Below are 27835 nucleotides of genomic sequence, written 5' to 3' on the forward strand. Positions count from 1 at the left end.
CACAAAATGATGGTGAACATCCCCTCCTGGGTCAGAAATCTAAGTAGAAATTACCAATCACATTGAGGTGTGCTTTGTTGTTTTATTTTTCAAAACAACCAAGTTTCATTCATATGATTTAATAATTAAGATCAGAAACAAAGTCTACTCAATAAATGGTAGACAACACATGTCATCATAGCTGCTCATCAGGTTTGGCCCCACATTACACACTTTTACATGGACATGTGCCATGTGCTGTTATGGGAAACGGTGAGTGGGGACAGGGCCTCTGCTCTCACAGGGCACACAGCCTGGTGGGGCAGGCGGTGTTCAATCATTGCCCTTTTCTCTTTAATGTACTTACAAATTATGGGAAATGCTATTTAAAAAGAACAAAATGAGTCAATGAAAGTGAAAAATACAAGGACAGTATTTAGGCTGAGGGAAGACAGGGAATCTCTTTGAAGATCTGACACTCCACTGAGACCCAAAGGACAACTCTGGCACTGCAGGTGAAGGGCAGGGACACACTGATAAAGGGCTGAAATCCAGAATATGCCAAAATTTCTTTACACTCAACAAGAATGATGAATAACCTGATTAAAAAATGAGCAAAATGCCTGAACACACACCTCATGAAAAAAGAAATCTAGATGCCAAAGAAGCCTTTGGAAAGATGCTCCACAGCACCTGTCATCAAGGGGATGCAGACTGAAACAGCGAGATACCACTGCACACCTGTCAGAACTGCCAAAATGCAGAACACTGACAGCACCGAATGCTGGTGAGGATGTGGAGCGCCAGAAATTATAATGCATTGTTGGTGGGAATGAAAAATGGCCCAGGTACTTTGGAAGACAGTCTGGCAATTTTTTACAGAGCTAGACGTAATTCTAACATATGATCCGGCAACTGTGCTCCTTGGTGTTTACTCGATGAAATGGAAACTTATGTTCACACACAAATCTGCATACAGATGTTAATAGCAGCTTTATTCATACTCAACAGGATTCAGAAGCAACTAAGCTCTTCTTCAGTAGGTGAATGGATAAATAAACTGTGGTCCCGCCAGAAAATGGACTATTATTTGGTGCTAAAATGAAATGAGTTATCAAGGAATGGAAAGACATGGAGGAACCTTAAATGCATATTACCAAGTGAAAGAAGCCAATCTGGGAATTTTCAGCAACTGTCTGATTCCAACGGTATGGTGTTCTGGGAAAGGGAAAAACACAGAGACTGAAAGATCAGTGGCTGCCAGAGGCTAGAGGGGAAAGAGCAATGAATGAGGTGCAGCACGGAGCATTTTAAGGTCACTAAGACAGACGACTCTGTATGATGCTGTGATGGTGGATACATGTCATTGTACATCTGTCCAAACCCACAGAGTGCACAAAACAATGTGTAAATCCTAGTGTCAACTATGGGCTATGGGTGATGATGACATGTCAGTGTAGGTTCACCCATTGTCACAAATGTACACTCTGGTGCAGGTGTCAATATTGAGGAGGCTGTGGGGACAAACTGCAGTTCATACACCCAATCCAGCCCCAGCCACCACTGTTAATAAAGCTCTATGGGTGTGTGGACTTTCTGGCTGTTCTGGCATCTAAACAGTAGAGCTGAGCAGCTGCACCAGAGATCAGGAGGTTTTCAGACCCTGAAATATTTACCCCCAAGCCCTTGAAAGGAAAAGTCTGCTGAGCCCTGTTCTAAATGAATCAAAATTCACCCTGATGAGGCAGGACAGCAGGGCCCAAACCAGGCATGGTTAATGGGGCTGAAGCAATGTTTTAGTTCCAACACATTTGCTGAAGTCCTGTAAGTCCAGTGACAGACTGTAGCCAGGAAGCGTCTGCAGGAGGAGTCGGGAGCAGGCCTTCCCGCCAGGCTCTGGGATGCCGGGGGCCGCGTGCCACACGGGGGCCACCCGCTTGAAGAAGGTGGACTTGCAGTGGAAGCCGATCAACTCGTAGAGCTCGCAGAGGATGCTGCACGGCTGAATTCTCTCCTCGGAACGCTGAAGCACAGGGAGAAAAGCAACAAGCATCTGAATGAAACACGTAAGTGAAAAAAGACCCATAAAAATGGTTTTCCCTTAAAACAGAGACCCGATGACACTTGAAGGAAGAGGAAGGCTGACTTAGTGCACTGATGGGACCGGATGCAGAAACGCAGGGAAGCAGCACTGTACAGACACTCCAGACCCCCTCTGGGCCCCACCTCTCCGCATTCCACCTGTCCCTTTACTAGAAAAGCCCGTATTCCCTGAAATAGAGGAATCTGCTACCTAAACATGGGACACAGAGAAGGGAAAGAGGAGAAGGAAGGGAAAGTAAAGGAACAACAGTTCATCTAGACCCTAGGGTCTGGGCGGGACTTTCACCAAACACACAACTTCTCAAAGCACAGAGCGCACAGGGAGAGGCTGACAGAGTGACTGCGACTTCTGCTCCTAAAGCACCCAGCTACCTGTCAGCACACGCTGCGCCCGTTATTGAATCATTACAATCATCTCAGAAACAACTACTACCCCGGCTCACAGGCAAGGAAATCTGAAACTCGGGGAGGAATTATTATCATCCTGGACAAAGTCCCACAGCCCAGTAGTCTCAGAGCCTCCGGCAGACCCTGGGCTAAAATGCTGCTCATCACCACGGGCCCTGAGACTCAGGCTGAGGCCACGTCAGGTCTGCACGGGCCCAGAGTACAGTCTGTGGGACAGGGAATGCTCCCACTCGAAGTGCCAGGTCAAGGCCCTCAGGAACTTGTGTAATGAAACCAAATCCCCAAACTCATTTCCAACCCACTGCCCTGTCCGGGAGGACTGCTCGGAACAACTGCGCTGTCACCTGTGCACAGGCTGAGCAAGGGGCCCAGACAGTGATGTGACATCCCAGTGGAAGTGGCTCGGAGACCACTTCATCACAGGACAGATTCTCCCGGCTTCCAACGTTAACTCTCCATTCCATTTCCAACTGGAAAGTAAGTTTAGACTTGTTTTCCTCTCTTAGAAACAAAGAGAGCGGTAACATCAGAGGGAAACTCAAGACTGAGGAAGAGTCTCCTGGTCATTTGCAAGGATAGGCCGGGGAGGGAACAGAGACAGGGATCAGAAAGACCCATGTTCCAGTCCAAAGTCTGCACGTCACTCGATTTGACAGTTTCCTTTTTAATACAGGTGATAAAATCTAATTATGATTGTTGGGAAAACTAAATGAAATAACGTATTCCACTAGCATAGGTGTAAAATCCTCCATGAGTGTTCCAGAAATGGACGTGATCGTGGTTAGTTACTGTCTGCCAATTCTTGTGTTCTCAGCTCACATCACCCAACCAGAGATGTGCGAGAGAATGCCTCACCAGCCAGCAGCCTTCTCCAACTTGGAAACTTACAGTGTCCGAAGAGCAGGCAGTGTTGGATGCTTTGCGGCACTCTGGAGGTAGCACTCCAGTGATGACTTTAAAAAGCTTGGGAGAATTTAGGGGACCATACAGTTCAAATACAGAGTACTCATTCCATGTCTACAAATATTCATCTCTAGCCATGATGATTAAGAGAGGAAATACATATTCAAACATACATCATTTTCCCACATAAGTGCATCAAAACAATTTGGAAAGAGTGTAACTTTCTTCTCTAGATCACACAGTGGTGATTACAAGGTTTGTACTGACAGCCCTACTTGTAAATCATCTGCAAACGTAACTGGGTCCACTATCAGTCATCATAATTTGAAGGGAATGTTAGAAAAGAAAAAAGCCAAGCTAATACTCTCCAGTCTTTTGTTTGGTTACGATGTCACAGAGGAGATGGACAGCTCAATAAGGAATCACTCTGCCGTGATCACGGAGCCGGGGAGCGGGATGTGCGGCAAGATGTATGACGCAGCCGCAACTGTGCCCATGCTTCTAGGCAGGTACCCAAAGTCACCTTGACAAGGTGTGAAACGTTTATGCCCACGTCCTCATAACCTGACATGTATTAAGGAGAAATGGAAACTTATAAACGGCCAATACCCTTGGTGGATACACCGTCCAAAGAGCAAAGTCATAGTTTGACAACTGGCCATCCCGGTACCTTGGGATTCATTCTTGAAGAACCTTAAAAACCACTCCTCTGTCCTCAAGAAGTGCTGCCTACTAGTCCTATCTTTGGCTCATGGATACCGCATGTTGAAGTGAACTTCAATGTCTGCACAGATTTGACTGTCTTTCTCCAGGTTCACTTGTCCATTCTGAAGAGGCCTGAGTTAAGTCCAAATTCCTTAAGATTAATTCCCTCCAGTGACAACTCAACGAGCCTGTAATTACAAGCCAACTGAACAGGACTGTCCTCAGCGAAAAATGTCACCAACCCTTCACTGCTTTCTTAAACTCCTCTCCTGATTAATTGCAACATACTAACACCATCCTCCACCAAGTTCCCCAACTATGTCAAATAGAAATTAAGGTCCATAAAAGAGGAGACAACTCCATAGTCACCTTTGAATTCCTAGCATAAAGTAATGTCAATAAATAGAACTATGATTATGGCTTCTTTCCTTTAAAACCTTTCTGGTTATTTAAATGAGACCATGGAAGGGAGGTGTTTGAGTCCAGTATCTTGATCCAGAAGACTCTGGAGGCCTTTTTCAGAATGGCTGTCCACTGATTCATTCAAAACACACCTTCTCTTTCCGGGAGGAGCTGTGATTTTCTGCCATGGGTTTGTGGTCACTCTCATGCCAGAACAGCTTTAAACTAAATCCTTACTTTGGATATGTTATTTTTTTCCCGCTTCCAAAAAATTTTACTTTCCTTACTTCCTTGCCTTGAGGAATGCTTTTATTCTTTTCTTTCTAATTCAACCTTTTATAAAGCAGGATTCTCAGGATGTGCTTGGCCTTACATTAGAACAGCCATCCAACTCCCAGTGTGAGAGGCCACAGGCTCACCTCCTGCCCTCCTGCCAGGGCAACTGAAACTCAGTTCAGGAGCCAACCGGCACCCCAGGGCTTCTAAGGCTCACGTATCTCCCAGAATCCCTGCTTTCTGGTTTGTCTTGGCTTCTGAGAATTTCCCCTCACTTTCTTGACAATTAGCTGTGCAGCTTGAAAGATGAGGAAGGAAGGTTTTATTTCTTAATCAGAATTTAAAGGAACTTACGTAATGAAGCTTTTCACGAGTTTCTAGAACCCTCCATTGCTGAGACAGAAAACACACAAGATATTTTCTAAATTTAGCTATCATGTGCATTTTTTCTTTGCTTTTGTTTTGTTAAATGCTAATAGACATTTTTTAATTAAAAAATAAAATAAGGTCCCAAATAAGATAGAAAATTGAAGGGGCAAACAAAATTAAAGAGCAAAGACAGAAAAATGATAAGTACTCTACAAAGTTAATAGAATAAATACACTATGGATCAGACTAGCAATTCTCAGTAACAGCTAATTGAAACCTGACCATGAGGTAAAACGTCTCTCCTGTCAGGAGATGACCAACAGAAAATAGAATTAAATCAACAACCTAAAATTCTAAGTCTGGCGAGGTATAGAAGTCTACCAGCTAAGTGTGTCTTCTTCTGGAAAAGAGGGAGACTCACCAGCTCTTTTCTGTGGAGCCTGAGCCCAGGGGAGGACAGTGAAGTGTGTTCTGTAAGTACCCAATTAGCAAAGTGAGTGATGAATAAAGAGATGTGAGCTTTGATGAGAGATGATACTACTATTCACTTGTCCTGTAAAGTATGTCTTCGCGTTCAGAGATCAATATCTCGGCAGGAAAATGCACAGCCCGGGACCAGACCACTTCTGTGATTGTGACAATGCACTTAGATGTCTCAAGGGCACCTCCAACTCCACCTGCAAAGAGCTAACTTCACGGTGTTCCTCCCATAGCCATCCTGCCCAGGGCCCCTGGTCGGGGGCAAGGTCTCCCTGCCTCTCCCAGCTCAGGCCAATCACTCACAGATGTGACAAGACCCCTCCTTCAGGGACAAATTTCCTCAGTCAACGAGATCCACCACCCACACCTGTCCTACCAGGTACTCACTGGCACTCCCTCAGCACTGACTCTGTGCTGGGGACCATGCTGCACACTGTGCACACGTTATCTCACTAGATCTACACAGCAGTCCTGGGAGTTCGGTACATCACTGCTTCTATTGATTAGATAAATTGTTTCACTTCCTTGGGTGTGTCATCCAAAGTGACACGGCTACTGAGCCACAAACCTGGGACTGAAAATCACTTGAAAATTGAACACTGCTACACCTCGCAGCCACCCTACTCTGACTCATCACATCACCTCCTGCCGAGCCTTCTAAATGTTTCTAAGCATTCTACAAGACAAAAGTGATCTATGAGAGCACCGCACTAGCCTACTTAAAATCTGTCAATGACGGTCCACTGCTCTTAGGAGAAAGCCCCACCGGGCCTGAGCACAGCCCAACGGCCCGGCATCCGCTTTCCCTGCGTGGCCGCGCCGCCTCACCCACCACGCAGCTCTACACGTGCAGCGTCCAGGACAGGGATGCTGACTCCGCACAACCCAGGGCTCGTCTCACTCAAACAATGATCACCCTCTTCAGTGGTTACCTTCTTCAATACTGAATCTCAGAAAAATATTTTCTCTGGATGAATCAATATCTTTTTCCTTACAACTTCCCATCATTGATAATGAGCTCCCCCCAAAAGAGAGAAGACCTAATCCTCAGTCTCCTTATCTGTAAAGTGCAAATAACAGGGAAATATGAGAGGTTTTATTAGAAGTAATATTCATGTGAGGCTGAGGGACAATTCCCAACATACAGTAAGTACTCAATATGTGCTTACTTAATATTAATAAGAATAGATTACATTCCAGCAACCTTAAATCAATGCTTTATGGCTTTGTCTAAAAGACTACCGACAAACTGTTGGACGAACTGTTTTGAGCAGATCAGCACAAGTGTACTGGGCGAGGTAAGCGCTGACTCCAGTTACAGCTGCAACCAACCAGCACTACGGGGCGGGAGCAGTTTGCTCAAACTCTTACATGTTGCTTGAGCATTTAGTTGTAGTTATTGAATAAAGACAGGTATTATTTACTCAAATCTCCTGAAACATAAATCTTCAAAGATTGATGCAAATTATGTTTCAAGTACAACACTCTCACTAGAAATTACTTGAAAATTATAGTCTTAGCTCCTCTGCACATCAAAAGAGCATTTTCCTAATGTATCTGACTATATACTCTGAAAGGATTGTTTAAAAGAAATTAAGATGAAGCCATCCTGAATAAGATCTCAGTATCATCTACACAAACCCCACCCAAAGGTCTCATTTCTCACTTCCACATAGGCTTAAGCTGGGTCTTGGTTTCTTATGACACGGGGGTGGGAAGAATTGTGGATAGATCAATGTAGCAAATATAAACCTAGTGTATTTGCTATGTAGGAATCCTAGAAATAAATAAATTGATATATATAGTCCCACCCTTATGAAGCTAAGCCTTTCCATTTACAACTGCATAAAAAATAAAATGAGAGATACATTTAACAAAAGTTTACAAGATTTGTACATTGAATATTTTGAAGTATCACCAAAAATTTTAAAATATCTTCATATATGGAAGGCATCCCATGATCATGCAATGGTAGAAAATATTGTTAAAAATGTTAAGACTTCCCAAAGTAATCTACATATTTAATGGAATCCCTATCAAAATTCCAGCTGACTTCTTTGCAAAAATTGAAAAACTGATCCCAAAATTCATATTGAAAGCAAGGGACCCAGGTCAGCCAAAACAATCTTGAAAAAGAAGAGCAAATTTGGAGGACTCACTCAAAGGTTACAGCAAATCTATAGCACTCAAGTCATTATGCTTCTGTCATAAGTTTGGATGCAGAAATCTATGAGACACAATAAAAAATCCTGGGGGGAAACTTACACTTACAGTCAGTTTTCCAGAAATGTGCCAACAACACTCCATTGAAAGTATAGTCTATTCAACAAATGGAGCAGAGACACCTGGGTATCTGAAGGCAAAAGAATGAATCTGGAATCTGGACCCCGTATTTTATATAACAAATATTAATTCAAAATGGATCACAGACAGAAACGTAAAAACTAAATGTATGAACTTTCTAAAAGAAGACATAGTATGAATCTTTGTGGTCATAGGATAGGCTATGGCTTCCTAGATACAATACCAAGAGCACAAGTGATAAAATAAAATAGATAAAATGGACTTCATCAAATTAAAATCATTTGTTACAAAGGACATCATCAAGAGTGTGAAATGAAAGGGGAAAGGGGTAGCTCAAATGATAGAGTGCGTGCTAAGGAAGAAAAACAAAATGAATAAATCTAATTACCTCCCCTATAAAGAAATTGTTTTAATGTTTAAAAAAATTAAAGTGAAATGACAATCTGCAGAATAGGAGAAAAATCTTGCAAAGCATATATCTAATAAGAGACTAGTATCCAGGATATAAAACAAATGCTTACAACTGAACAATACAAAGAAAATCAACCCAATTTTTTAATTTGCCAAGGATTTAAATAGATACACAATTGGCCAATAAGCATCTGAAAAGATGCTCAGCATCACTAGCGAAATCAAAATCAAAATGAGATCTCATTTTAAACTCACTAGGATGGTTATAATCAAAACATGGACAATAAAAAGTGTCAGTCAGGAGGCAGAGAAATGGATACCCTCAATATGCAGCCGTTGGAAAGGGGCAATGGTGCAGCTTCTTTGGAAGAGCCCGATGTTTCCTCAAAAGGTTAGAGTTATGTGGCTGAGCAATTCCACTCCTACATGTAGAGTCATCCTTCAGTGTCCTCGGGGGGTTGGTTTCAGGAACCCCCCACCCTGGATACCATAATCCAAGGATGATCAAGTCCCTTTGCAATCAGCCATCTGGATCCATGAAGTGGAAACTACAGACATGGTGGGCCAACTGTACAGCCAACAGAACGGAAATGTATTCTCACAAAAAACTTGCACATCAATATTCATAGCAGTATCATTCAGAGTAGCTAAAAGTCACTAAAAATATCCATCCATCAATGAATGGATAAACAAAATTACCAAGAATAGTCCCACAAACTTTTGGTAATTGAATCTTTGACAAAGGAGGTGAGAACATACAATGGAATAAAGACAGCCTCTTCAGCAAATGGTGCAGGGAAAACTGCACAGCTGCATGTAAATCAATGAAGTTAGACTACCCCCTCACAACATACAAAAAAATGAATTCAAAATGGCTTAAAGACTTAAAATTGTAGACAAGACACTATAAACCTCTTAGAAGAAGACATAGGCAAAACATCTGACATATATCTCAACAATGTTTTCCAAGAGCAGTCTACTCAAGCAATAGAAATACAAGCAAAAATATACAAGTGGGTTCTAATTAAACTTACAAGCTTTTGCACAGAAAAGAAAACAAAAATTAAAGCAAAAAGACAACCTATGGAATGGGAGAAAATAGTTGCATTAAATGAAAGTGACAAGGGCTTAATTCCCAGAATATGTAAACAGCTTTTACACTTGATAAAAAAGAAAAACAAACAATTCAATCCAAAAATGGGCAGAAGACCTAAAGAAACATTTCTCCAATGAAGACATACAAATGGCCAATAGGCACATGAAAAAATGCTCAATATCATTATCAGAGAAATGCAAATCAAAACTGCAAACAAGTATCACCTTTCACCAGTCAGAATAGCTATCATTCAGAAGTTCATAGACACTAAATGCTGGAGAGGCTGTGGAGAATTGGGAACACTCCTACACTGTGGTGGGAATGCAGTTTGGTGGAGCCATTGTGGAAAACTGTATAGAGGTTCCTCAAAAGACAAAACCTTGGGGGCCCAGATGACACAGCAATCCCACTCCAGGGCATATATCCATAAGGAACCGTAATTCAAAAAGACACTTTCACCCCAATGTTCACAGCAGCACTATTTACAATATCAAGACATGGAAACAACCTAAATGTCTACTGACAGACGACTGGATAAAGAGGTTGTAGTATATATGTCCAATAGACTACTATTCAGCAATAAAATAATAATAAAATAATGCCATTTGCAGCAATATGAATGGACCAGGAGAATGTCATTCTAAGTGAAATAAGCCAGAAAGAGAAAGAAAAATACCATATGAGATCGCTCACATGTGGAATCTAAAACAAAAAAAAAAAAAACAAAAACAAAGAAACAAAAAGATAAACTTATCTACAGAACAGAAACAGACACAGAGACATAGAAACCAAACTATGGTTACCAGAGGGGAGAGGGTGTGGAAGGAATAAATTGGGAGTTCAAGATTTGCAGATGCTGAGTATGTATACAATAAACAGCAAGTTTATACTGTATAGCACAGGAGAATATATTTAATAACTTATAGTAACTTATGTTTAAAAAGAATATGAAAATGAATGCAGGTATGTTCCTATTTAACTGAAGTTTTGTGCTGTACACAAGAAACTGACGCAACACTATAAACTGACTAGACTTCAATGAAAATATTTTTAAATAGACCAAAAACGAAAAAAAAAGGAAAAGGATTTTACCAAACAAAAAGAATAAAGTACTGATTCAGGTTACAATATGAATGAACTTTGAAAATGTATGCTAAAATAAGCCCGTCACAAAAGGGCAAATAGTGCCCTTTAAGGTGAACTGTATCTAAGCATTTATTGTACTACTCCTGTAAATTTTCCGGAGTTTTGAAGTCTATCAATATCAAAATAAAATGTATTATTCATTAAAAACTTAAAACGCTTCCTCACAGGAGGGCTTTAATTATTACATGCAGAAAAGCATGTAAAAATCTTGGAACAACAATTTTCACGTCCACACACAGTCACTGCTGTCACTGCCACTCAGAGTGTGGTGCCAGCGCTGATGAGAGCTGCCTCCACTCGCTCCCCTGCAGACAGGAGTGAGGGCCTGAGCTTTGACAGGCAGGGTTTGCGTGAACCTGGGTCAGCCACAGCCACGTCCCAGACTCTGCGCTACCCAAATTTCTTATACAAACTGCAACATGTAATGTAAACACTCTAGAGGGATGTATCTTACAACACAGGGAATACAGACAATGTTTTACAGTAACTATAAATGGAGCATCTATTGTACACCTGAAACATATATTTTAAATCAGCTATGTCTTTATAAAAAATTAAAAAATAATTTAAAAATGTTATCCCTTTAATATTCAATTTGGTTTTTAATTAACTACTAAACAGCTTAGAATATATAAAAGCATTTAAGTGTGATGTTTGTTTACATATTTATTTACTTCAGCCTCCTGGTAAAAGAGAAATTAAACAATTTTTTAAACACAGCTTAACAACCATAACAACAAAAAGGCAAAACTGAGAGTGAAGAGAAAATGGAGATTCAATACTTAAATGAAACCAGGGGGAGGTAAACTCATAAAAATGGATTCCATGAAGTCAGGGCAAGTGTTAAAGGCCGACTAGAAATTCAGCTTTAAGATTCTTGGCAGCTAAAGCAAAAAGAAAAAGATGATGGTGCAGGTGGTAGAGCGTGTGCTTAGTGTGCACAGGGTCCTGGGTTCAAGCCCCAGGGCCTCCACTAACAGATAAATATACCTAATTACCTACCCCCCAAAAGAGCCCCAAAGAAAAGAAAAAGAGAAATTTCTTTCCAAAAAAAAATCCTGATATTAAATTTGGATTAAATACTTTAAAAAAAAAAAGAAAAATAGAAAAGATGAGTGACACTGTGAACAAAAACCCCAGCTGGGCTAACAAGCTAAGTCACAAATCTAAGTGTGATAAGTGTCGGTTTACTGATCTAAGTTTTGCTGGGCTAACTCGTAAATCTGAAGTTCAGTGTCAGTTTACTGGGCTAACAAGCTAACTCGTAAATCCAAGGTCAACAATTGTCAGTAACGTGATCTGTTCCAAATTGATAAGCTTCAGTGTACTGATTCCTTGCTTTTTGTTGTTTGAGCCTTATTGGCTAAAAGCCCCATACTTGTAATTAACCCTATAAAACCTCATGTGCACGTCTTGGATGTGCTCAGGGCTTGGGAACAGAAGCCCCTCTGAGCCCGCTGGCATAATAAATCTCAGTACTCCCACCCTCTGAGTGGTGCTTATTTCTTGGCTGGCCTGTTGTTTCCGTAACAACACAAGCGATAATGCCCGTGAGATAAATCTGCGATGGCTGCTGGCAGGTCCCCATGTCTCATGTGGGAAAATCTGAAACATCTTTCTCACCACTCAGAGTCATCCTCAGCCCACCCCACATCTCCCGCTGTTAAATGCAGGAACACACGCAGGGCCCGGCCTTTGCTCTCTCTGTGTCATCACAGTGAGACAGGATGGAAGGGGGCAGAGCAAGCCATTCAAGAAAGACCACAGCAATTAACATCAAAATGGTGAAGAATTCAACCCCCAATAGGTCTTGAGGCTCAGGATGAAGAGATTTAACTTCTAGCAGATCTTGAGCTTCATTATACACCCATTGTAATAGTAACATGGTGAATAACACGGCCCCAGGCACCATGGCAGTCACAAGGCTAGCCACAAAAGGTCAAAGGGTGGAAAATGGCCAACTCCCTGGAATCCCAGCCCCTTGCCCTAAGGCTGGTCCTTCTACTTATTAGCATATGAAACCACGAAGCCCAAGAAAAGGAGCAACACAGAGCCACCTCCCAGGAACCCCTCTCTCGACCTCTTCGGAGAAGGCCCACACTATTTCTGTGGAGTGTGTGCCTACTTTTAATCTGAGCATCAAACCCCCATACTTCGTGACGTTTCTCATGCCTGTCAATGTATCTCTCTGAATAAATCTACCTTTACTCAACACTGGCTTGTTCTTGAATTCTTTACTGCATGAAGCCAAGGAACAAAATCTGGTGGGGCACATCCCAGGGGCTCAACGGAAGCCTGGGACACAGCCCTTCTCATGCCCCACATATTTTTTCTTGTATCAACAGGACTGGGATATGAAGTGAGGTCTGAGGCCCCAGCTAAGGGACAGAAGCAGCCTCCAGGTCTCCAACTGGTGGGCAGCCTCTCCCCCATCAGGGGCCATGGGGTCTGCCTGGTTCTCTGTGTTTTTTTGTTGTGCTGACTCTCCAGTCAGAGAGATTTCTCCTTAGGCCTGGCTCCACAAAACCCTTCTCTCCAAAATACAAGCACATCATGTCACAATCCTCTTGTTCAACCATGAATTGTTCAGCCAACTTTTTCCTTCCCCAGTTAAGTACCTAAATGTCCTCCCTGCCATCCCACCACTTCTTTCTTTCTGAGAACTCTGCACTCCCCACACACCATCCTGAACGCAGGTGCCTTGCTGGCTGGGACCGAGATGTTTCAGTCTCAAACATCCTGAGACCTTTCTCTTTCCACTTTCTAACTTAAAAATGCCTTCCTGTGTCTCCCACCGCTCTGATTCTGAACGTCAAAAAATGCTCAGGTTACATTCACTATGTGAATACCTCCCAGGTTTTGGCTAGGTTTCCTTCCCAAGATCTTCATTAAGGAGCTGCATCAAGAAGTTTAAAGGGGCTATTCTTACATTTGAGTGGAGGAGCCTGCAAGAAATTTAAATGGCTTTGAAGAGACAGTTAACCAGGGACAGAGATGTCGCAGGACCTAGTCAACAGTGTCATGAGGCAAAATGTTCTTCAAAGGCTCAGAGTGGCTTCTGAACATGGAGTCCTCGGGGAGGAGGTGACAGGCAGTGAGTGGGGTGAGTGACACAGGGTACGGTCCCCCAGCAGGGGAAGAATTGGTTATTTTCTAGTTTTGCAATTTCTTACTAACTTTTTCTCTTATTGTCACATACCATTTCCTATGAATTAAGCATGTCAATGTCAGTCATTTGGGCCACTTGGGAGAAGCTACACGATGCCATTCACAAGGCTGGGACATGACAGCCACACCAGTCTAGGTTGAAAGACGAGTGGGGGTATATCCATGGTAATCACGGGCATGCAGCAAACTCCCCAGATTCAAAGACCTCCTCTCAAAGTTGGCGCCAATAAAACTACCAAGCAAAATGCATGATGATTATGGCCAACATCTGTTTATTAGTTAAGTGCCTGTGACACCTGCCACTTAATAGGGAATGAGTACGATCAACGAGGCCCTGTCTACCTGGCCACACGCGCCCTGCCTTCCTGCCTTGGTGTAGCAGCAGAGCTTGTTTAGCTGAGTTGAGCGCCCCCAGAGCAGCCCCGACGGGAAAGCTCCCAGCTCTGCACGGCCAGACGTGTTCCTTTCCTTCTTAGAGCTGATCACAATTTGCTGTCATCTGTTTTTATGTTTATCCCTTTTGTAACTGCCTCTCCTCCGGAGATTTTTCTCAAGCAGCACAGGGCCAGGTGTCTCTTGTGGCCTGCCGGATATTCTGGGCTGGGAAACAGCCGAGCCCACATCTGGCTCTGGTGCTGAACGGAGAGAGCAGAAGGCCCAGGAGCCCATGCTGAACCAAGGCCCCTGCACACAAAATTATGGTCTGACTTTGGGCAAATTACACAGTCTTTTTTACCCTGAGATTCCTCATCTGTCCATAAAAATAACTGCCCATGGCACACAGAATTACAAGTATTAAAGGAAATCACCAAATTCACAAACTAGCCAAGGGGCTACCAGTGCATCCTAAACAGACACATGCTGCCTTTAAGGCTCTGACACACACCAAGCGTGGTGGTCGAACAAAGTGTACACTGCTAAGTGTCAGTGTGTTAAGTGCTTCATGTGTGCTATAAAAATCTTCAGAACTTACAACAAGCCCAGGATGTAACGAATATTATCATGCCCATTTCACAGATTCACCATCAGTTTAAGAGAGGTTACATTCAAGTCCAAGGCGCTATGGTGAGTAAATGGCGATTTCAACCTGAATATGGGCCCAGGCCTGGGCTCCATCTCTGTCCCATCCACCTGACCACTGCCTATGAATTCCACCTGTCCAATACCCAAGTTGAAGCCAGCCAGCTCTTAAATGCAATGTGTGTCACCGTTTGTCAATGTTGGTTCATTACCATAAACAGTTATCAGAAAGCACTTCAGAAAGGAAAGTTGGACTCACATACCTGCCCACAAAGAAGAGGAATTCTGCCTTGCCTTCTCCTGTAACGTGCAGAAACCCTTCCCATTCACCACCGAATCCTTTTGTATGCTTCCTCCGTGTTCATGTTTACACATGGCTTATTAAAGTAGAAGTTACCTGCAGTAATTCCATCTCGGTTCCATTCCAAGCTTCCAGATTATCCATAATCAGGGTAATATCATAATTTTCTGTGAATGAAAATACTACAAATTGAATGAAAATATTGCAACCATGTCACTAAACAAAGAATGCTGAAAACAAGTCATCAGCAGCTGCCGCCACCCCCCAGTGAAGACAGGCCTGCAGCCATTCACAACGGTGCCCTCTGAGCAGACTCAGAATAAGAAAGGACAGATTACTGGCCCTAGATAGCTAGGTGCTTGTCTAAAGTATATATTCAGTCAGCCCAAATGTTGGCTTCCTCCCATATATTGAAAAGCATTAAATTCATGAACTTGAGATACCTGGCTTTCTTTAGATAACAAGCAATGATTTATTGTTCTGACTACCTGGTCTTTGTTGTAAAGCTCCTATATAATCCTAGCTTCTCCCATACTCTTGGGAGCAGTCCCTCAGAGTGTTCTGAGAGGCGGTCATCCTGGCTCGAGTCCTCCTGACAAATAAAACATAACTCTTAATATTCAGGCTGCACGTTTATTTCAATCAAGTCCCAGAATAGACACAACTCATCAATTCTGTAATGGGACACACTGGATCAGGAACCAAAAGAGTGTAGTAGTCCCTAAGAACTACGGCTCCCTCTTTCTTCCTGTCATTATACAATCCCACCAGAACTCATTACTTTGCTGTCTGCTCCTCTGGCAACCAAACTCAGAGAAGAGTCAACTCAGCAGAGCGTCCTGCTGGGGAGAACCCCCGCAGCAGCACTGCAGGCTGCCTGCCCTCCCGCACGCTCTGACGACCGCTAGTGTCCTCCGTGGAAACCAGGCCAACAGAGCTGTTCCCTACAGCTACAAAGTCCCAAATATTAAATAAAACCTTTCATTTTATACTATATGTTACATATATACCCATCTCTGAAAACAGCTTTGCCAGAAGCCCAAATCTTCAACATTAATCTGCAAAGGCAAATCAGGTCCCCAAGGGAAAACAAGCCTTAAGACGATGCTAAGACCTCCAAAGTCCTCTCCACGACCATAAACCAAACTGCCTGCAGGTCTGCAGCTGCAGGAGGCTACATGTCTGCTTTTAAAGCAACCCCTTCCTGCCCTCGGGTGCTACAATGCCCTTCTACGCCCTCCCATCTCAGGGTAAGAGCAGCCACTGCAGAACCTTGCAGGGCAGCACTGACAGGACTGGACAAAGAGGATCAGAGCTAAACTAAGCCTTCTGATGACACGAGTTGTCACTCTGTCACTTTACAGATGAAGATATATATAGAGAGAGGTGGGGTGTTATTGTTCAAAGTCACACAGATAAAAAGTGACAAAGTCTATAGCTCTGCTCCTCCCTCTGGTGTGACGCCCCAACTGGGACAACCACAGGGTTCTCTCGTGCCTGCCTGACCAGTTCTTTCCTATCACTCATGACCCACCACAGGGTCTGAAATTAGCCTGCATTTGCAGCATCTTTTCCCTCCAGTTTCTCAGGAACAAGGCTGTTCGGGCCACTTTATGACTTCCAGGTCCCCGAAATCTCCGTGCTCAGGCTGCTCTTGCCTGTGCATCCGGCCCGCTGCTGAGAGGCTCTTCCTCCCCTTCAGGAGGACGTTTCTACTCTTCACAGGGACACCCCCTTAGGGGATCCCTCCTCTCGCCCTCAGCATGGCAGGTGTCCCAGGCCACATCGTGAGATGCCCCAATAGGACTGCATCTGCCCAGGTCTGCTAGTCAGACCAGCAGCCTCAGAGCCAGGGATTATGCCCAGGTCACACTGCAAACCTACTGCCCGCCTCACAGCCCCCAGCCAGCAGGTCACCTGGAAGTCACAGCAAGTGCCCCACCCAATCCAGAAGCCTCTTCATTTCCCAGAACCACTGATGACTGGTTTCCAAACTTTGGTCAGTTTCGCACAAAACAACACCTTCTACTGTGAAGCAGGTGGTTTTCGCTTCTGCACCCCATTCTTACTGAAAACGTGAAGGGAAACCAAAAAGCCTCTTCTCAACCCTTTTCTGATGATACCCTCCCACCCACAATATACATATGCTCAAGAGATTTGGATCCACGTGATTTTGTTTCCCTTACGATAAGTGGCTCAAAACACTGTGGGATTATTTTTCCTTTGAGGGTATTAGGACTCAGTTTCTCGGCTTTAATCTGTTTTTGTCTCTGTCTTCTTTGTTCCTAGCAGTTGCCACCTCTTACTCCCTTCAGCAGCCTCCCTCCCAACTTCTAGTCTAGGAAATCAGCTGTGATGAGGGGCCCGGGGGCATTCACAGAAGATGCAACAAAGGCAAAGAGAGGCTATATAATTTGCCAAAGATATCACCTTCAACCCCCGACAGAATGTGTCATGTCCCTGTGTTTAACTCTTATTCTAAGCAAGTTAACTTTTTGTAGATTATGTTTATAAAGATGAGAAATCAAAATACATACAAGGACACACATCAACTCTAAGATATTCATTAACTCCACTATTTTGTTTCTATTTATTTTATTTGTATTATAAAATTAAGAACCCCTGCAATCAATATAGCAAAATGTTACTGGGTTTTAAATACAGAATATAGAGGGGTTAAGTGTGTCATTACTCATCCTTATATGTATGTTCCCAAGATAAAATTATTTGAAAGTCTCTCTCCCCTCTCCCTACTCACTACTGGCTCTCACCTGAGCTCCCAGACCACACATCTAACAACCTTTCACTTTACCCACAGCTGAACTCATCAGTTTTCCCCCAGAAATCCCTCTGCAGCTTTCCCTCCTCAGAACACAGCAGGACCATCATTTAACTCATTAATCCACCCAGAAACCTGGGCCTTACTCCATCCTACCTTCAGACAGCTTTAATTCTTTCTTTTTACCATCTAAACATGCCTTCAATCTGTTCGCTTTTACCCACTATCCTACCGCTCAAGTGGAAGCCACCAACACTGCCCACCTGGACTCACGAGTCTCCCAAGTGGCCCCGCAGCCACTCTCCCCTACTTGAGACAAATGGGATTGTGTCACTCCCACGATTTTTGGGCTCTTTTCAGACCCACTGTTCATAGAAGAAACTCCAATTTCTTCACCTGGTGAAGGTGTTTGCCATGAAACTGTCAGCTCATGGAGGGCAGGGCACGCCCTCTCCCCTCAACCCCACTCTCTGGCAGAGCATCAGCTTGGGAGGACCTGCTGAGCTACATCAGCCTGTATCCTAAACCTGGTCTTGAGTTCTTAGCAAACTGCTTCACTTATCCATGCATATCCAACGTAGATAAGAAAGATTTTAGATGTTGAGCTAGACTATTCATTTGGGGATTTTGCACTGGCAACCTGCAAGTATATGTTCTAATGTTTGTGTGTTGTTAAAACCACACACAGATTAAAGGAGTATTTGTGGAATGTCTTCGGAGTAAAAGGGTTCTGTACTTTTACAGATTTTATGTTTTATAACATGAATAACCCGGACAGGGTCACAAATGGAACCGCCTCACAAGTGACAGAAGACAGGTGAGACGCATATAGCAACAGGTCACAAAGATGGTAAGAGCAAAGTTGTTTCTCCAAACCCCCAAAAAATTCCTCCAAGAACAGAAAACTTAGAATTTTGAAAGTAAAATACTATCATATAAGGAAAGAAAATAAATAATCCTCTTCATCAGGGTTTCAAGATCTGACTGCAGAGTTATTAGCAGGCTATACTGAATCCTAGCACAGAAAAATCAGATGGACTAGTGGTGAGTAAGTTCCAGGAAAACGGCAGTAATTCCTCCACTTGAAAGAGGACACACACTCACTTGTTTAAGGTGATTGTAAACAACATTCTGCAGAAATTCAGAATATTCAGGCACCGCTTCTAGATGGTGATGACACGGAAGGATGGCTTGGATGCATGCTTCTAACTGAGTCACCGGCATTCTTACACTGCAGGGGGAAACGGAGGCCCTCAGCCAAGAGCAGAGATGTTCCTGTCATGTATCCCAGGTCGTGCCTCGGGGACTCAGTGTCCTGTAGCAGTCCGGCCCCAGGCGAGGACCAGCAGCGTGGCCCACCCAAGCAGGAAGGGCACTGTGCTTGAGAAAGCCCACACCAGATGGGAGCAAGAGTGGCTGGTGGGGTTTTGTGAACCTATGAATGCTCATAGAAAAACACCTGCATACATTCAAGTGATACAATTAACGGTAGCATTCTTTCTAACAAAATTTCAAATGTCAGTGGTAATTTTACCATTCCTTTTCTCTTGTCCCCTGCACTCTGAGACAGGCTTAGGCTCTCTCACACTTGCAGCTCTGATGCAATAGTTGTGAAGTTATTTTACTTTACTGCAAGTGTCTTCGCTCCACGTGTCACTGTGACTGTCGTCTCTTAACACAGTCAGATATCTTCCTGGATCTCTCCATGAGTTCCTTGCTCCTGCTTCTCAGATCCTGAGATAAAGAACAGGTGAAGGCACATGACTGGAAAAGTCAATGTGGACTTGAGCAAAGTCCTCAGTGACCCCCTAGGTGAGTGTTGACCACCCCTTAGCTTCGATTCTCAAAGTTCTGGCCAGGGTGACATCCAGACAGGAGGGAGTCCTGGGCCCAATTAAAAGCTGTGTGGCTTGGGTGCGGGGAAAGTTGCAGGAGCTGGTTCCGTAGCCGGGACCCTCCACACCTCTGCTCCTCTCTCTCCCGAGGCCCCGCTGCCAAGCCCCCAGGTTCCCTGATCTTCTGCCCTTCTCTTCTACTCTACTTCAAGCCCTTTTCCTCTTCCTTTATTCCCTGATTATCTGCAGCTGGAGTGATTTTTCCATCACAAAATCTGAAAAAATTTCCTGCAGCTGAAAAAGAGGTCTCCAGAGGTCAATGCCCATATGGTGGTTCCTGAAGAGAGCCCCTGGTTAGGGGGACCCTCACCAACACTCACGGGACATCAGGTATGTTGCAGGGTCGACCACCCCCAACAAGAGTTTGCTGTGACCCCAAGGCACGCACAGCATCCCTGCTCACTAAAGTGTAGTTGTAATCCGTTATTAAGAAGCAAAAATAAAAAAAATTTCTAATGTTTCTTACTAAAATTATTTATGAGTTAGAAAAAGAAATTGTAATAGAAAAGAACAAATTTGACTCCATGTTAGATGTGTTCGTTTGGCTTTAAACCTGTACCTTGTTTTCTAGGCTCCGACTTGCTATCTCTGCACCTTTTGTAAAAAAAGTTGCCTTTAGCCTGAAATATCCAGGACAGCCTATTCTCCGGGCTCTGATCTTTAAGGATATTAGCTCTTCTACACTTATGTACAGATGGCAAGTTGCAAAATAGATAATAACCTTTCTTTTATTTGGAGGTTTTACGGGGGCACCTTAATTTGACCCACATGGACAGCTGCAGGAACAAAGGATTCCAAGGACAAACAATTCGTACAGCGAGAAGTTTGCAACAACCAAACACATCCCCGCCGCTTTTTAGTAGAAAAGGAGACTGAATTCTGCTTTGGGGAAGAGAGTTCTACTGGATATCAATATGCCATTTTCTGGGTCTGCCAGATTTTCAAATAAAGTCACTATTCCTTACTCCAACATCTCATCTCCCCATTTATTGGCCTGTCCTGCAGCAAGCAGAACGAGTTTGGACTTGGTAACAAAATGACTGCATTAGAGGTAGTATGTCTCCACTGTTTCCTCATTTCAACTATGTCACAACCTATCAATTTTATATGCTGTTTAACAACACGACAAAAAACCTATTATACGGAATTGATTCCACAGAAATAAAATTATTTCTACTCCCTCAAAACTTTTTTCTGTTCTATTTTATTTTGTTTTGCTTATTGAAAAGAAAATAAAAGTCAAATCATTTTATTTCACGTATTTTTTATAGCTACATAATGTAAATACTACAAAAATATTTAAATTGAAATAAAAATTGTTCATATATTTGTATAAAGATATATAAACAATCAATGCAGATTAGGAAAGGAGTAGATATTTACTAAAAATCCACTGCACATCCAGTGTTTTACAAGCATATCCTGGAATATAAGCTCTATTATCCAGGGGTCCCCCACCCCCATTCTCACTGCCAATTCCCTTAGTAATCAACTACCAAGGCACCAGCATAGAACCATAGGATCATTATTTTAGGTATAAATGAAGGAATTAGCTCATTCAATTCTAAAACAGAAACCTTAAAATAAATACTGAACTTATTTACAGATAAACAAATTTGGACACAAAAAAGTACAGTTTCTCCCCCAAGACACAAAGATAATAATTGGTAAAGGCAAGATTTGAACTAATCTGCCTGATTATAAAGCTAAGGTGGAAATCCCCTTCGACTGTGTAGGTCCAGCAGCACAGCCCATCACCCTATCTTTGTTCAGATCTGGCTTTAGACAGCCTGAGACAGCACCCCATTCCTATGGAACTCGAGGGGAAACGATAACAATAAGGATTTTATATTCAGTAGTGTCTTAGGTCTCAATTATATAAAGTGTCAGCAGGTCAGCAGAAAACTCTGGGAAATATGAGTGGGTCCAGAGCTTTTCGCTGATAAGAAACTCAATCTATCAGGACAGAGTGACCTTCCCATGAGTGGCCTCATGAACATAAACTAAAGGCAGCTGAAATGAAAACTAGCAAGAACATGGAAGTGAAGCAGGAAGGATCCCTACTATCCCCTGCCCAGTTGCCTCTTCACCCACGTGGACAAGATGGCAGAAGACCCAGGTTCTTGTCCAAGTTACAACATCATGGATTCTCACCCATAAAATGTTGCGACTCTATGCTGTCTTAAGTCCTTTACAACTAAAATATGATGACACCAATATCTCAGCGGAATGTCTATGTCTCCACTTTCTCTCTTCTATTAGGAGACTATATCTATGGCCACAAACAGAAATTCAATTAAAAACACCATGCACAAAGCCTGGTGAAAGTCTGTGTAAGAGACATTGTTCTCACTCTCTGTGAATGAAAACTCAGAAAAAGTGGGCCTTCTCCCTCTGCAAGTGGGAGGTAGACTGATTTTGTGTGTGTGTGTGTTTGCATGCACATATGTGTGTGTAAATCAAATAAAATATATTCTGTGATGTGCACAGTTTTTTTTATGATACTATCATTTCATGAGGATGAGCCAACCTTTAAAGTAATTTGAATCTACTTTTCTGAGAGGCTCTTTTGGTGGAGGATGGGAAAGGGGAAAGGAAAGGAGGAAAGAAGTAAATGAAGCAAAGCTGTAAGAGTACTGCTAGGGAAAGGCAAGACGTTATTTTTGTTCCTACTTGCATCACACACAAATTAGGGACTGGCTTTCCCCCATGGCTTGTCAAGCACTGAGCTGCAGAAGAACAGGAGACTGCCCATTTCTCACTGAGCTTGTGACTGTACGTGGCATCTTATAGACACAAATTATTTAACCTGATCAAACACTCTAGCAGCAGGCTGTAATTCTCCTAATTTGAGAGACAAGAAAACAGGAAGTGAAAGACGGTATATAGCTTGACAAAAGTCAGAGGACAAGTAAACTAAAGAGGATGAATTCAAACTCAGATCTGAATGCAGAGTCTGATCTTCCCACTCCGAGGGCTGGAAAATCCTTAACACACAGGGTCCCCAGCTCCTCTGCATTGTTCCTGGCACCAAGCATTTCCCATGGCGATGGTCTCCAGTTCTCAGACACAGTGCTCTGTGCAGCCAATAACCTCCATTCGACCTTGATCATCTACCTGCAACGCCTACCAGGCTTCACCATACAGGCAGGAAAGCTGGATTTCAAGTGCATACAAAGCCACCCTGGTTTAAGCTGGACTGTTTATCAGCTTTTCCAGCATAAAGGCAGCCATGAAAGTGCTCACAGTTTGTACATGAGCCACACTACCTCTCTCCATCTGTCTCCCCACCTATACTACTTAGCTATGACCATTTTGAGAATCTTGGAAACAAATTTTTAAAAACAGAAAAGAAAGGATTCTGTAACAAGTACTTAATACTTACAATTTTAAATGAGAAGTTACAAAGTGAGTATTTACAAACCGAATCTGCCTTCCTAGGTGTCAGTTTTAACAGTTAAAAAATATAATAGCAAAAATTTCTCACTTAAAAAATTAACAAAAACATCAACAATAATCTGGAATAAACTCAAAAACAATGCCCATGTTGTATATGGAGGAAGTACAGGACTGTACTGAGGGGTAAAGTAAGAAGTGTGAAAGTAGAGACATCAACATATTGTATCGAGGAAAGCAGTTTTAAAGATGTACGTTCTCCTAAAGATAATTCAAAATTACTAAAAAATCCCATGACAACACTTATCCGTTTTTTTTTAACTTGAAAAAATTATATTAGAATTCTTCAGGAATAATAAGGTCATAATACAAGCCAAGAAATTTAGGGATCGAAAAAAGAATCAAAAAATTCGCACTGTAATATATTAAATAAATTTTTACAATATGTAAGATATAGTGCTAGAGTAAGAAAGTAAGATTGACAGAAATAAATCATGAGCTCAAAAAGAGACTCTAGTGTACATAAGTATTTTTTACAGGTGGGATTTCAAATTAAAAAGCAAAGTATGAATTTAATAATTGTCTTGTTACAATCAGAGAATACCTGGAAAAAACAAATTCTATTCCATTCAAAATGACCGCAAGAAAAATTACAGAAAGTGATGTAAATATTAGAAAGTACTAATAAGAGCAAATACAACTCTTTGCTCATATCAATTCAGCTTCTCCTCACTGTAACAAGTACTATTATCATCTCCATCTTAGAGATTAAAAAAACCTACAGAAGAAATTTATACCATTATAAGAAAGCATTTCTAAGAATAAAACCCAAAAAGAAGACATTTACTATCTTAAGATTATTTTGGGCCACAACAATAATGAACCTACTGAACAAAATGAAAGGCAAGAAATGACAAGTAAAAGCTCTCTGATACATGTTGATGAAGACAAGGGGTTAATGTTCATAATATACATTGAGCTGTCACAAAGCAGCAAGAAGCTCCCCCACTTAAATGTTTGCAAAGGACAAAAGAGATCATTCACTTTTTAAAAGTCAGATGCCTAATGAGTGAAAAATGCTCAAAATCTCACTGGTCATCAAGTGCAAACTAAAATAATGAAAATCATTTTGCTCGTCATATTGGCAAATATGTTTAAAAGATATTATAGCTAGTGTCCATCTTTGAGACAACAAACTGTGAGCGATCTTTTGGAGGATGACATGTCAATGGATATGTAAGCTCTGAAAAACGTGTGTGCACACAGGCTGAACTCCACTTTTAGGATTCGTTACATTTAGAAAAAATCAGTTCAAAAAGATGTACTCATCAGAACATTTACACAGCACTGTTTACAATGGTGGGAAGAAAAGCTGAAGTGAAATCATATCCAGCGATAGAGAATTGGTTACATAAGTTATTCTACATCTTTTCATTCCCCACAGGAGAAGGAATTTCAAGATTCACTTGAAAACATCCTGTGATGTATGAAGTTGTCACATCCAAGGACTAAATTTCCAGAAACATTAGCTAAAGGAATACTCATACAAGATCACAGGAATGTTTGTACAAGAAGGATGCCAGTCAAACACCCTTTCTGACAGTGGAAAATGGAGAAAACTTAAGTGTTCACCATCAAGACAATGATGCGTTAAATCACGGAGAGCTGTGGGCACTAAAGTTGCAGCGTTTCAGCATGGTCCAAGGCCTTGTCCACAGTACTCTCCCACGAAAGGTGTCGTTACACAAGAGACCAAACCTGCACATCAGGAGACCCCTTTACTCTATCTGAAAGGACCGGGTGAGTCTAGAGGGGGAGGACGTCTATGATATATACGTTAGTGAATAAACCAAGCTACAGAAAACATATAGTATGGCCTTATTTTTCAATAAAGCATATATACACACACATATACATAGATTTCTCATATACGTGTATGTATGTGTGTATATATATATGACAAAGGCATAAAGGTCATGAAATATATACTCCACATTGTCAGCAGCTTTTACTCTCAGGAAAAATGGGGAAGGGAAGTGGGGACTTTCGGTACCACCACAGTTCTCTTTTCAGAATTTCAATTAAGTATACTTGGAATTTAAAAGTTTACTTAAGTACAAAGTAAAATGGACGATGCCTCCACAAAACAGAATACTATACTGGTCATTAAAAATCATGTCAGGGGAGATAGAATATTGTAGAAAAATGTGTAATAAGCCGAATGGAAAATGGAGGTCTCCACACAGTAAACAGGCACACAGTGCTCGCTGGTTTTTATGACAGAGCTGATACACACTGATGAAAAGAACAGAAAATAGATGTTAAAGTGTTAATTATTATCTCTGAGTACTGGGACCAGGATAGACCCTTTTGACCCTTTTTTCAGACTTTTATATTAAATACACATTATTTTTCATCTGAAAAATGCATTTTTAGATGTCTAGTACCACACATTGGAAAAAATACATGAGTAGTTACAGAAACAAATAACTAGGAGACACCGCAGCACCGTCACACAGTGTAGAAAGGGCGATCCTGAATAACACCACGCAGTTACATAAGGACCCACAAAGTGAGAGCACCCACTGTAACAGGCCGCGGCTCCCTTCTATTTGTCAGTTGTGTCTTCAGGGCTGAGGCATTTCTGAGCACGGCCAGTGTCAGTGCTGGTGTCTGGATGGATGCCACTGGAGGTGAGGGCACCTGCAAGCCGAGAGGAAGAACAGAAATAATCCTCTGCTTTTTCTGTCTTGTTTCTTTGTTACTTTTAAAGAGAGGCGGAAATAAGATAAACTGAATCTTCCTTACTGAAATTTCAGTAATGAAGCCATTTTTAAAGTGTTCACAACTTATATTCTGCCTATAACTGTCTTTTCAAAAAAGCCTCATATTTATTAAATGTTAATTAACTCAGTTAATTAACTACCTGTTGAAACCTTTTAAAAAACATGAAATGCACTACGTGAAAGCACCACACATGCAGTGACTAGCTCAGCTGTCTTTACGGCAGTGCAGTCAGCCCCCACCATCCCGAGACCCTGAGCTCCTGATGCTGGGAAGAGTGCACGCTGCTTCCTCAGATGGAGAGAAACGGTAAAAGCATTTTCTGAAATCTAAAGCACTAACAAAACATAACTGCTTAATCCCAGGCTCCTTTGAGGCTGTCATTTTCCGTTTCTGGCCAACACCCGTCAATGAGCAGAACCACCCCATTCCCGAGTCATGGGACTCACGTGGGCAGCAGTTTTGGAGAAATTTCCAGTTATAGAATGTTAACCAACTATACATAAAACTCTGAAAAAGAAAAGATGCAATACTCAGATTTTGGAAGACACTCAAAATATTCTCCTAATTCTTAGTAGTTGGAAAGGCTGGGCTTCTCCTAAGCCACTTATTTATTTCACAGCCAGTGAGCATCTCCCACAAACCCTGCTTCCCTGTGTGTGCTGGGAGCCTCAGGCACATTGATGCTGTCTATCTTATAAGTCACAAGGCAGAGGCGTGTGTCTCACACCTGCAACTCTCACACAGGCTCAACTCCGAGCCTCAATTTGTGAACTTGGCCCCATTTTCTCACCTGTTTATTTGGTATCTGTTCTTCTGTAAGCTGCCTGAAATGCTTCTTTGAACAAGTCAGAAGAATGAGTGGGTAGAGAAATGGACAGATGGACAGGTGAGAGATGGGCAGACAAACAGGGAGACTCCAAGAGAAGGGGAGCAAACAAAATTTCCTATGCAAAACCCTCTTCTAGTCAAGGAAGAAAGCCATCACCAAGAAGTGTGAAGAGGCAGGTGGCTTAGGACTGTTTCATGGATTCCATCAAAAGTCACACCACGTGATGAGAGGGTAGAAGTAAAAATAATAAAAGAAAAAAAGCATGCATGTTTGAAAAATATATCTACATTATGTACTTTCTAAAGAATAGATTTATATCAGCAAGGCTCAATAACACAATCTTTGGGTATTTACAGAAGTGAGAATCCCATCTCCAATCCGCAAGACATCCCTTTGGAGCACTGAGAGTCTACACGGTGTGATCATAAAGCCGTAACCGCAAAAGCTGTGCTATCCTGCACTTACGAGGAACGAGCAGCTGTGCTTGGCCTGCCCACGCGCATCATTTACAACCCACAGCACCTCTACTGGGGAGGGATGACTAGCGAGCCCTGTCTCTGCAGGACAGAAAAAAAGTCCGGGAGAGGCTAAGCCGACCTACAAGTTCTCCATCTCACAGGACTTGTCACTCCAGAGCAGGACTCGAACTCGGCCCACGTTTGTAACCACAGTACTACCGTACTTTACGTGCTCTTTGTGTGTATAATACATTTGTTTCTGGCATGAAAGGGTATTTAATAAATGATCGGTTGTCTTGTATATTTCATTAGCTCACAATCTTTATATTTTTGAATTGTACTCTTCCCCTGGAGAAATGAATGGAAAGAGCAGTGGTCAGAATGAGGTGGGGCTCCATTCTTTATCTGTTACCTCATCTCATCCAAGTCCCCAAGCAGGGAGAAGGAGCAAATGTTCTCTTCATCTTTTAAAGAGAGGGCTCCAGTGATGGTGATTTACTCAACTCCAAAACTAAGTCTGGGGGAAGGGCACATGCAGCAACGAGAGCAGTATCACCTGTAGGAAGGCGAAAAGAGCTCAGGGGATGGCTCAATGGGTCAGCCTGATTTAATTTCAATCG

At 42.3% G+C, this 27835-nt stretch overlaps 1 protein-coding gene across 2 annotated transcripts in view; it reads right to left on the reverse strand.

Moving 5' to 3' along the window:
* Positions 1 to 1482: 1482 nt before the first annotated feature.
* LOC140687213 (uncharacterized) overlaps positions 1483 to 27835 on the reverse strand; it is a 103718-nt gene continuing 77365 nt past the window's right edge. Inside the window, exons 2-4 of one of the 2 annotated variants that reach the window (XR_012061385.1) lie at positions 27628 to 27771; positions 26375 to 26435; positions 25728 to 25844 (exon numbers count right to left, since the gene is read on the reverse strand). Coding sequence is in view for 1 of the 2 variants with exons in the window: in XM_072943528.1 (XP_072799629.1) it covers positions 1754 to 2002; positions 25728 to 25844 (366 nt within the window). In the remaining variant the exon portion in view is untranslated. Of the gene's footprint in view, positions 2003 to 25727; positions 25845 to 26374; positions 26436 to 27627; positions 27772 to 27835 lie in introns of those variants that run through there. The other variant, XM_072943528.1, reaches the window with a different exon arrangement.

The sequence above is a fragment of the Vicugna pacos genome, chromosome 19 (genome assembly GCF_048564905.1).
Source record: "Vicugna pacos chromosome 19, VicPac4, whole genome shotgun sequence".
Taxonomy (NCBI): domain Eukaryota; kingdom Metazoa; phylum Chordata; class Mammalia; order Artiodactyla; family Camelidae; genus Vicugna; species Vicugna pacos.